This window comes from Pelophylax lessonae (assembly GCF_965119305.1).
Source record: "Pelophylax lessonae genome assembly, chromosome: 12".
NCBI lineage: Eukaryota > Metazoa > Chordata > Amphibia > Anura > Ranidae > Pelophylax > Pelophylax lessonae.
Genome location: NC_138779.1, coordinates 132,623,394 through 132,635,174, shown reverse-complemented (window position 1 = coordinate 132,635,174; position 11,781 = coordinate 132,623,394). Strand labels below are relative to the sequence as shown.

General features: G+C 41.0%; 1 protein-coding gene across 1 annotated transcript in view; it reads right to left on the bottom strand.

The window, feature by feature from the left end:
- Positions 1 to 250: 250 nt before the first annotated feature.
- KMT2A (lysine methyltransferase 2A) overlaps positions 251 to 11,781 on the bottom strand; it is a 342,071-nt gene continuing 330,540 nt past the window's right edge. Inside the window, exons 33-36 of the mRNA XM_082273407.1 lie at positions 5,301 to 5,408; positions 4,578 to 4,661; positions 1,073 to 1,202; positions 251 to 970 (exon numbers count right to left, since the gene is read on the bottom strand). Coding sequence (XP_082129533.1) covers positions 695 to 970; positions 1,073 to 1,202; positions 4,578 to 4,661; positions 5,301 to 5,408 — 598 coding nt within the window. The 3' untranslated portion in view covers positions 251 to 694. The remainder of the gene's footprint in view (positions 971 to 1,072; positions 1,203 to 4,577; positions 4,662 to 5,300; positions 5,409 to 11,781) is intronic.

Here is an 11,781-nt window from a genome sequence, read left to right as displayed (position 1 = left end):
GTGCCTGAACAGTTAAGATGAGCAACTCTTTCCGGCACCACTGCCTGCTCCATTTAACTGAAACTAGATCATTGAGGAGTGTTACAGCCAAAATGGCAGATTGCCCGCGTTGGCCTCTGTGTTAGTGCCGTAATAACTCCCTTGCTGGAGGCAGAGGGAAACCTAAGTGATGTCACTTTATCTCCTGTCTGCTAAAACTGCATAGACCCACCAGATGAAAATATCTCAGGACAAGATGGGTGAGAAAAGACATGGAGACTTGTTCACTGAAGTGCGGATCTCATCACCTCTGCAATACTTTTTATATAAGGCCCATCAGCATCAGAACTTTTTCATTTTTGTAGTTTTGTAACAGTGCCATGCAATGTTGAATACAAGCATTAAAAGATCAAAAACTACTAACCATAAGGTATTTACTGCTAGGTGGTAGCAAAGCAGTACACAAACACAAATCTTCACTGTATAGTGGACTAAGACGGTCCTTACTGAAACTCCAGGTGTTGCGTATGGACACTATTATACAGCAATGTATTGTTATTACTGGTGATAGACCTAAAGTGTCTTGCATCCTTAACCACTTAGGAGTGAAATGCAATGAAGAAGCACTAAGGTGGTGGGTTTGGCATGGAGATATGGTCCTGCAAATCTTGAGGGTGCTCAAATTCCACCTTTTTTTGTACATGTAGGAAGGTCTCTAGTTGAGAAACTTGCGGCACTTCTTGGTTCCACAGTTGCAAGCTAGTTTGTTGCTAGCGTCTTCAATAGGGAACTTGTAGTCATAGGTGAGCTCCTCACCACGATATATTTTCCGCATTGCAAATATAACTATGTGTTTCTGTCCATCGATGGGGATGACACGGGAGTAACAGTTGGGCTCACATGAGTGGTTGATGAAACGAGCAGCATTGCCATGCATAGTGGCATCAACAACCTCAGAGTCATCTATGCGGAACATGTAGCAACCGATTCCCTACAATGGAAAGGAATTGTTAAGTATCAAGGGTCTTCGTATGGTTATTTGACTAATAAAACCAATAAACCAAAAAAAGTAAACCTGCTTTTGGCTTCTCACCTTTCCATCATAATACTTTTCTCTTTTGTCAGTCAAAGTGGAACGGATAACATTTCCTGAGTACTCTATTACCATCTCCCCGGCATCAATTGTCCTCTTGCAGAAGAGACCCCGACCGTGTATTGGAGATCTGAGAAAAAAGCAATTTTGTTTTTTCATACAAAGCATGCAGCTCTGATGAGATTTTGCTGTTATAACACCAAAGCATTTAAACTGAAACACATTTCTTTCTGTTTTCTTTCAAGTCTTTTGGGGGACACAGGTAATTTTTCACCTAAGGGGTGTCCAAATACTAACAGGCCCAAAAAAAACAAAGAACTGGGAACTGCCTGCAACTCAAAGAGCTGTCTGAAGGATCTTAGCTGGCATTATGGGACCTCAATATCAGGTGGCAGCCTTGAAAACCCATTTAACCTGATCCTTGGAAGCTTGTAAAATGATCTGTCTGAGCACTTAGAGATGGTGTAATAAGAAGGTGGTGTATCCTTGCAGGGGATTATCCAGGATGAAAAAAGAATCAGTCTTTCTGAAAGGAGCAAGGGTTCAGGGATAGACCCCCATAGCCCACCCAACCACATACAGATTATGGAGAGAAATTTTCTTTTGAAAATGTAGAGTAGAGAGCTGGCAACTTGTCTGAATAAATTGGTTTTATTTCATCAAGCTGAGTGTACAAAAAACAGTGGCTGAGGTGTTAATAGGCCTTAATCATAGCCATAAAAATAATCTCAGGACACAATGTTTATACACAGCATAGTTAAGCAAAAATCCTTATCCTGTCCATAGCTCACAAAGGCAATTGAGCAGATTAGTTCATCAATTATAGCAGTAAGTATCAGGCTCGGTTCACACTACGTCGCTCCGACTTAGGGGGCGACCTGTGAAGTCGCGTGCAGCGCGACTTCGGCACGACTTGCACGGACTTCATAAAATGAATGTCTATGCAAGTCGCTCCAGGTCGCCCCGAAGTAGTACAGGACCCTTTTTCTAAGTCGGAGAGACTTGTGTCGCTCCTATTAGAACGGCTCCTGTAGCGGTCAATGGACCGCGACGGTGCATGACTTGTTAGGCTGACCAAGTCGCCTGACAAGTCATGCTAGTGTGAATGGAGACTCAGAGAGCATCTCTGACAGATGGAGCGGAACAAGAGAGAAATGAAAAAAAAAAAAAAAAGAGTGACTGAGCAAAAAAGGAAAGCTAAAATACTAAAAAAGAATATTTTAGAAAATAGAAACGACAGAATAAGCGATGTATACAGGAATATAGCCCAAATGGAGCAATGATACAAATAATCATCTAGTTGGAATTAGCATCCTGAGTTTCAGAAAAGGGAAACGGATATTTAGGCAATTTTTAAGGATACTATAGTATAATATAATTAAGAAATATCGGTATTATAAACAATGTCATGTTATTCACAGACTTCAAGTGTTATTCAAAAGGAGTCACAACTAAAACCTTAGTAACCGATGGCCAAGCTGGGAGGAGTACCCGATCACATACACTATGAAAATACAGTGTATTTAGTGCAAATGCAAGGAACATCTCAAATGTTTCTAAACATTTTAGGGATGTGCACCTTGCCAATATGAGTTCATTCAGCTTCACCGGCATAGAGAGAGTTAAAAAAAAAACCTGTATAAAAAAAAAAAAAAGGGGGGGGGGTGTCCGAGGGCACCAGACACCTGTTTCACATATTCTATTAGGAAGGAGTCTACCCAAGTGATGGAGAGACATTATTAGGGGTCCTGACCGATTCTGTCACAGTTTGACAGGGTTAAGGTCAACACATGGCAGGCATGAATGCCAGGAAAAAGCACAGAATGTGCGCAGGCGACATTCCACCCAGCGGATAACATCAATCCTCAGTGCTGACCCCTTTCACAGAGAAACCGGCAGTAGCGGGAAATACAAAAGGTGCCCAACAGGCAAATAACAAAGCTAGCCCCTGGTGCTGAGCCCAAACAGCCTACTCCAAACTATGAGCCTTTACAGACAATGTAAGCAATGAAGTAATGCCAATTTCTATGGATCTAGAAAGCGCTTTATACATTTTTACCAGTACTGGGTCTGGAAAGTCCTACAAGTAAAGCCCAAAGATCACTTCCAGGCTAGCTCTGCAACATCCAGTCCAGTGGAGTCTGGATACAGAACTCCAAAGCTAGGCTAAGGAAAGGTTGATCGGGATTGCTGCCTAATAGAGACCAGCCCAAGCAATGATGTAGCAAGTATAATTGATTGACCTCAAAGTGAATAAGAAGCAAAGATCAAGGGCTAGCAAAAACTGGTTAGGCTTTTCTCAACAGAGAAGGCTATCCTGAGCTGTCCTACAGATGTTTTTTTTGCTTGCCAGTGTCAAAATCCTTACATAGGTACCAGTAAATCCCACAGTATGATTTCCTGTGTCCCTCAATAGACGAGAAAGAAAATATGTATCCTTATGACGACAAAGTTGTCACAGAATAAACAGGCCCATTAGCAGAAATGTAAAAATTGCTGTCGTCCATAGGGGGTGCACAAGTGCGAGCGTTAAAATGGTTAAAGAGGAGCTCTTACCTGTCCAGGATTCCAATGGTTTCTGCACCAGAGCCCATTGGCTATCGGGTGCTGCCGCCGCCATCTTCACAACCAGTTCCCTAGGAGTAAGGGGGGCGAACTTCTGGCTGAGTTTGCTGCAGCAAACTCAGCCGGAAGTAGGTACCTGTCAAACCAGGTACCCAATCCCGCCCCCAAGAAAAAGGTGCCAAGTTAGGCAGCTAAGGGGTGGGGAATTAGGCAGACAGGCAGAGCTTCCCCTTTTGGATGGAGCTCCACTTTAAATATAAGTTTCTCCACAATACTAATAGCTGCATAGTAGAATGATGGTTTGTTTTAAAGTGCTTTTACTGCTTGCTTAGCAGTCAAAGCACTGTTATATAGAAATACTTGCATAGTTTAGGCACAGTTTTACTTTAAAAATACCTGGTAAAATAATCTTGCTATGGCTAGAAAGGTGGGAGCTGCCTCTGCTAATCTGTTTCTCAAAGATGCTGGGGCTGTCATCCTGATCCTCACTTCACTACCAAGGAGGTCACTAACCTGAATTACTCAGTGAAGTCTGAAAAGTCCAAACTCTTGTTTTATATATGTATACCTGTTCCAGGTCATTGACTCAGTTAGTCAGGGCAGGATTAGAAAGACAGCCCTGGAGCCTGCATTTTTAAAGGATAACTGTGGTTTTAGTAGACTTAACCTTTATATCTTAAATCTTTAGGAGGCGGGATTTGGGCATGGTGGTGGGGTTGGCCTAATGAAAAGGACTACTCTACTATAAGTAAAAGGATAACCTAAACATTCTGTAAAAGACCAAAAATGTGCAATGCCCTAATGGAACTAAAACAAAATGTGAAAAGGTATGGCTTGAAAACAAACCATGTGATCTATCCATGCTGACCTTCTACTTTTTATATGAGAAAGTAATTTATTGAATAGTCAATTTGCATTCACAAATAAAGTGGTTATCTACCTGTAGACACCTACTGCCTCTTTGGAAGTTCTCTTAAGATGACGGAATCTCATTGGCATAGGCAGGTCCATGCTAGTGGCCCTCCTGTAAAAAAATATAATGGTTATATACTGCAATAATTTCAAGAAGCGCGATCAATATCTAAAATGGCCATGTTACAAAACCCTTACTGCTAAAGGGGACATGGCTGTCACTAAAAATACAGAAAAAAAATATAGTACACTTGTGCAAACATTTCCCACTTGCTGTGAGGTTGGACTCATACACAGATCTATAAAACATGACTTTCCTGCCACTCGTCCAATGTGAATAGGCTGTGCTGGCCCACTTTGGCTGCTAGATTTCACTCTGCATATAGCAAGAATAGGATATGCTGTACAAATATAAGAAATTCTTGATAAAGCGATGAATTGAATGTTGTAATTTACATCATGCCTACCCTTTCCACTCAAGAAGACCACCAAGATATGCATAATTAACAAAATTACTCAAATTTGCCATGTAACTCATTCACATTTTCAGAACTGCATCCGAACGGATCAAAAAAAATAAAAAATATATCTACTATACAGTATATTTGCACAAATTGACAATCTAGTGAAAGTATTTTGGACCAAACTTCTTTTTTTTAAAGCACAGCTATGGACCATTCTACTTGCAAAGATAATTATAACTAAAGAAATTAGAATGCTACAGCAGTTAAACATAAAATAAACAGACTACCTAACAGATTTCAGTTGCACCTCTTCCTCATCCTCTTCATTTGGTTTATATTCTGGAGGTTGCCGATGTTTTGAAGCCAAGAAGTTAAACATGTCAAAAGTTGATTTCCTAGAGAACAGGGGAATCATTAAAACAGCAATTAATTTACATTAATTAAATTAACATTAATAAAAAAAAGGCGAACTAGTGGAAAAAAATTACGTATGTCTATTAAACACACTTTCTCAAATTCACGGTTGCTATTCCTGACACTCCCACATTTAAAAAAAATAAAAGGGATTTTTGTACTTACCGTAATATCCGTTTCTCTGAGTTCATCAGCGGACACAGCGTTCTATAAATCATAACTACTGGGTTATATTACCTACTCCAGGAGTAGGACTAGGCAGAACAAAAAACACCTGGCTACGCTCATGGGCTGTCCTGGTATATAACCCCCCCCCTCTGCTCTAGATAATCAGTTTAGTAGCAAGCAGTATTAGAAGTATCAGAACTCCATAGAGGGGGGGGGGGGGTGCTGTGTCCTTCGATGAACTCAGAGAAATGGATTTTACGTTAAGTACGAAAATCCCATTTTCTCTTTCGTTCATCGACGGACACGGTGCTCCATAAATCAGAACTAGTGGGACGTCCAAAAGCAGTGCCAAAAGGAAATCGAAGGGGAGGGAAAATAACCCAAGGCTAAACGCGAGAGCCTTAACCAGGACACATGAGTCTAAACCGGGTCACAGGAGCCCGGTCTGAAAAATAAAGGTTTAAATAAAAAAACACTCCTCAAGAGGGAACAGCCCCTCTTAAACAGCAGCCTGCAAAACGTTGCGGCCAAAAGAAGTACCCGCAGATGCCAAATTATCTACAGTGCCTTGTGAAAGTGTTCACCCCCTTGGCATTTTTCAAGTTGTGTTGCCTCACAGCCAGGAATTAACATAAATTGTTTCAGGATTTGCATCATTTAATTTAAAGAACATGCCCACAACTTTGAAGATGTTTTTTTTTTTTTTTTTAATTATGAAGCAAACAACAAATAGGACAAAATAACAGAAAAAGGCAATATGCATAACTATTCACCCCCCTAAAGGCAATACTTTGTAGAGCTTGCCACATCTTACCACTGGGATTTTTGCCCATTCCTCCTTGCAAAACTGCTTCAGCTCCTTCAAATTGGATGGTTTGCGCTTGTGAACAGCAATCTTTAAGTCTGACCACAGATTTTCCAACACATTTACATGTTTCCCCTTAAACCACTCAAGTGTTGCTTTAGCAGTGTGTTTGGGGTCATCGTCCTGCTGGAAGATGAACCTCTGTCCTAGCCTCAAATCACGCACAGAGTGGTACAGGTTTTGCTCAAGAATATCCCTGTATTTAGCACCATCCATCTTTCCCTCAACTCTGACCAGTTTCCCAGTCCCGGCTGCTGAAAAAAAAATGGTGTTCTTTGGGTGATGTGATGTGTCGGGTTTGCGCCAGACATAACGTTTTCTTTGATGGTCGAAAAGTTCAATTTTAGTCTTATCAGACCAGAGCACCTTCCTCCATACATTTTGGGAGTCTCCCACATGCCTTTTCCCAAACTCAAAACGTGCCATTTTGTTTTTTTGCTGAAAGTAATGGCCTTCTTCTGGCCAATCTGCTATAAAGCCCAATTCTATGGAGCCTATGGCTTATTGTCCTATGTACAGATACTCCAGTCTCTGCTGTGGAACTCTGCAGCTCCTCCAGGGTTACCTTAGGTCTCTGTGCTGCCTCTCTGATTAATGCCCTCCTTGCCCGGTCCGTGCGTTTTGGTGGGTGGCCGTCTCATGGCAGGTTTGCTGTTGTGCCATGTTCTTTCCATTTGGTTATGATAGATTTGATGGCGCTCCTGGGGATCATCAAAGATTTGGATATTTTTTATAACCTAACCCTGACTTGTACTTCTCAACAACATTGTCCCTTACTTGTTTGGAGAGTTCCTTGGTATTCATGGCAGTGTTTGGTTAGTGGTGCCTCTTGCTTAGGTGTTGCAGCCTCTGGGGCCTTTCAAAAAAGGTGTGTATATGTAATGACAGATCATGTGACACTTAGATTGCACACAGGTGGACATCATTTCACTAATTATGTGACTTCTGAAGGTAATTGGTTGCACCGGAGCTTTTTATGGGCTTCATAACAAAGGGGGTGAATACATACGCACATGCCAATTTTCTGTTTTCTATTTCTAATAAATAGTTTTATCTATATACTTTTCTCATTTCACTTCACCAAGACTATTGTTTTCTGATCCATCACATAAAATTCAGATTAACAAAACATTGAACTTAAGGCTATAATGTAACAAAACCGGTAAAAAGATAAGGGGGTGAATACTTTTGGAAGGCACTGTAATACAAAATACTCCCACAGATGCGGGCCATTCATTGCAACCAAGATTTGTTAATTTGCGCAAACAAAAAGTATTTTTCCTAATAAAATGGTTCAAAAACGTTGCAAAAATGAATACACCCCAATGAAAGTCTTAGGAGCAAAGCAAAATTTTAGACAAAAAAAATCCTAATTAACAAGGATTAAACTACAGGTGAGCCTAATTATTCATTACACAGGTGTCCAGCAGACAACTGATTATAAAAGGGTGTTATCTAAAGAAAACCCCTTCCCATTTCATGCTGTCAGCAATGGCACCACATGGAAGAGAAATGTCACAGGGACTGAGAAAGAAAATCATTTTTCTTTACAGAAGAAAGTTGAAGGCTACAAGATGATCAGCAAAGCTTTACTTGTAATACAGAATACCATAGCAAAAGTGATACAAAAAGCTAACAGAGATGGAACTGTCCCCATCTCACAGAGACGTCCAGGCTATCCACGGAAGTTAACACCTCTGATGAGAAGAGTTGAAGAAAAGTCAAAGTCAAAAGTCCTGGGTCTTCTTTGTCATTTCAAGAAGCACCAAATATTTTCAATTGGTGAAAGGTCTGGACTGCAGGCAGGACAGTTAGGCACCCAGACTCTTCTAATACGAAGCCATGCTGTTGTCATACATGCAGTATGCAGTTTAGCATTATCCTGCTAAAATATGCAAGGCCTTCTCTTAAAAAGATGTTGTCAGGATGGGAGCATATGCTGATCTAAAACCTAGAATTACAATAAAATGTCAAAAGTATTAGGATGCCTGTCTTTACATGTACATGAACTTTAATGGCATCCCAGTCTTAGTCCGTAGGGTTCAGTAATGAGTTGGCCCACCCTTTACAGCTATAACAGCTTCAACACTTCTGGGAAGGCTGTCCACAGGGTTTAAGAGTGTGTCTATGGGAATGTTTAACCGTTCATCTAGAAGCGCATTTGTTAGGCCAAGCATTGATGTTGGACGAGAAGGCCTGGCTCGCTGTCTCTGCTCTAATTCATCCCAAAGGTGTTCTATTGGGTTGAGGTCAGCACTATGTGCAGGCCAGTAGGTTTTCAGTACTGATATTTGCAGCATCTGGGAAAGGTCGTTTTAAACTGCACAATTTCCCCAGACAGCGCGTGACTCTCCCCATAATCTCTATGTGCAGGCCAGTCAAGTTCCCCACCCCAAATTCGCTCATTTATGTCCTTATGAACCTCGCTTTGTGCACTGGTCCAAATAATTTGGTGGAGGGGTGATTTTGGTGTGGGGTTATTTTTCAGGGGTTGGGCTTGGCCCTTCAGTTCCAGTGAAGGGAACTCTTAAAGGGGTTGTTGTAAAGGCAGAAGTTTTATTTTTATCTTAATGCATTCTATGTATTAAGATTAAAAACCTTATGTGCACAGCAGCCCCTTTCAGCCCCCCTAACACTTACCTGAGGTCCCTCTCTGTCCAGCGATGTCCACAAGTTTCTCAGCCGACCAAGATTCTCCTTCCTGATTGGCTGAGACACCGCAGCGGTGCCATTGGCTCCCATTGCTGTCAATCAAAGTCAGCTAGCCAATCAAGGGAGAAAGGGGGCGGGGCCGGCTCAGGGCTCCATGTCTCAATGGAAACAAGGAGCTGTGACACAGCTCAGGTGACACCATAGCAAGCTGCTTGCTGTGGGGGCACTCCGAACAGAAGGGAGGGGGTCAGGATCACAGAAGAGGGACACGAGAAGAGGAGGATCCGGGCTGCTCTGTGCAAATCCACTGCAACAGAGCAGGTAAGTATAACATGTTTGTTATTTTTATGAAAAAGAAAACGAGACTTTACAATCACTTTAAGGCATCAGCATACCAAGACATTTTGGACAATTTCATGCTCCTATCTTTGAGAGAACAGTTTGGGGATGGCCCCTTTCTGTTTCAACATGACTGCGCACCAGTGCACAAAGCAAGGTCCATGAAGACTTGGATGAGCAGTTTTGCAATGGACCATTTTAAATGAGCTTTAGCTCAGAGAAGACGGCAGCGTTTCTGACTTCTTCTTTGCATGATATAGTTTTATCTTGCATTTTTGGATGGCACAGCGAACTGTGTTCACAGACTTCACAGAGTGATTTTTGGAAGTATTCCTAAACCCAGTGATGCTCATCACAGAATCATGCCCATTTTTAATGCAGTGCCGTCTGTGGGCCCGAAAATCACAGGCATCCGATATTTTGTGTTTCGGCCATGTCCCTTGAGCACAAAGGTTGCTGCAGATTATCAGAATCTTTTGATATTATGTACTGCTAATTTATTTTTATTTTTTTAAAAACATCAGAGATTTCTCTTTAGTGAACATATTGACATGGTACAATGACCATTGAAAACAAGGTGATACAGTTAGAAATGGGTTGGTACAAATAATATGACAAAAGCCAGGTCTGCATAGAGGTATACAAAGTCAAATAAAGTACTGAATAGTATCAATAAATTAGTACCATAAACAACCCATGTATAAGTAAAGAGGATAATAGGGTAAATATTGGAGCAATCACTAGGCCATCTAGGGCTGCCAAACCCTATCATATTTTTTTAGGACAGTTCCTGTTTACATATGTTAATTTATACATTGGCAGTATTGCATTAACTGAAAATTCCCATGAGGCCAAGGAGGACGAGGAGAGAGAGTACCACTTATACAGCCCTTCCTTTTTTGCATAGTACATCAGATACAAGTACAGTAACTTGGTGTGATGAGGTCTCTGTGTGTTGTCCCATTAGTGTTAGCTCCAGGAAAAAAGGGAGACACAACTGTAGATGGACATGAATAGGGCCAAAAATGTCCGTCCAGAATTATAATACCCTGAAACATTCCCAAACACATGAAATTTGTACCAAGGTTTTGCTTATAACGCAGACAATTTGGGGACAGCTGAGGATAGATTATACGCAGTCGCTGTGGGGTATAGTATACTCTATGCAGATACCTAGTCTGCATCAGTTTATCCCTAGATAAGAGAACACGTTTAGAGCAGTCCTCAAGACTGTTCTCCTAATCCTCTCTGTATAATGTTGGAGTTTCAGCTATCGACTGGTCCCACAATCTTTTGAGCTTTCGAGAACCTACACAAAGGAGAGCCAGATATAGAGAGGAGAGGGGTTTCAAATGGGAGTACTGGGAGAGGAGGGATGATATATTTAGTCTTCGCAATTTTACATTTAAACTGTTCAATGGTTTTTGGATGCGACTTTTCATAGACTGGTGAACCTCTGTCCATATTCTGAGACACTGGCTCTCTAAGATGCTCTTTTTTATACCCAATCATGTATGTTACTGACCTGTTGCCAATTAACCTAATTAGTTGCAAATTATTCTTCCAGGTTTTCTGTTAGTACTTGCTTTGCCGGCTTTTTGTTGCCCTGCCACAACTTTTGAGAGGCGCTGCTGCCATCAATTTCAACATTACCTTAAAATGTGAAAATTTTCTCAGTTTCATTGCATTCTATTTTTAAGTAGATTTTACACACCATCCCAACTTTTTTGGAATTGGGGTTGTGGATTTTGGAAGGAAGGAATGAAGGAGGACAGAGCAAAGTTTGTAAATAAAACAAAATGTATACTTGGGATTTACATTATCCTATATTTGCTTACATCTTTAGCTATCACCAACATTAAGTACTGTAAGTCTTAGTACTTTTGCACTAGAAAATACAATGTAAGCTGTGCAATTGTTGCAAGTCAGTTGCTCAGAAAGCCCTAAAATGTAAAAATTCAGCTTCACAGCTACAGTGCCTTGCAAAAGTATTCGTCCCCCTTGAACTTTTGCAACCTTTTGCCACATTTAGGCTTCAAACAAAGATATAAAACTGTAATTTTTTGTGAAGAATCAACAACAAGTGGGACACAATCATGAAGTGGAACGAAATTTATTGGATATTAAAAACTGAAAAATTGGGCGTGCAAAATTATTCAGCCCCTTTACTTTCAGTGCAGCAAACTCTCTCCAGAAGTTCAGTGAGGATCTCTGAATGATCCAATGTTGACCTAAATGACTAATGATGATAAATAGAATCCACCTGTGTGTAATCAAGTCTCTGTATAAATGCACCTGCACTGTGATAGTCTCAGAGGTCCGTTTAAAGC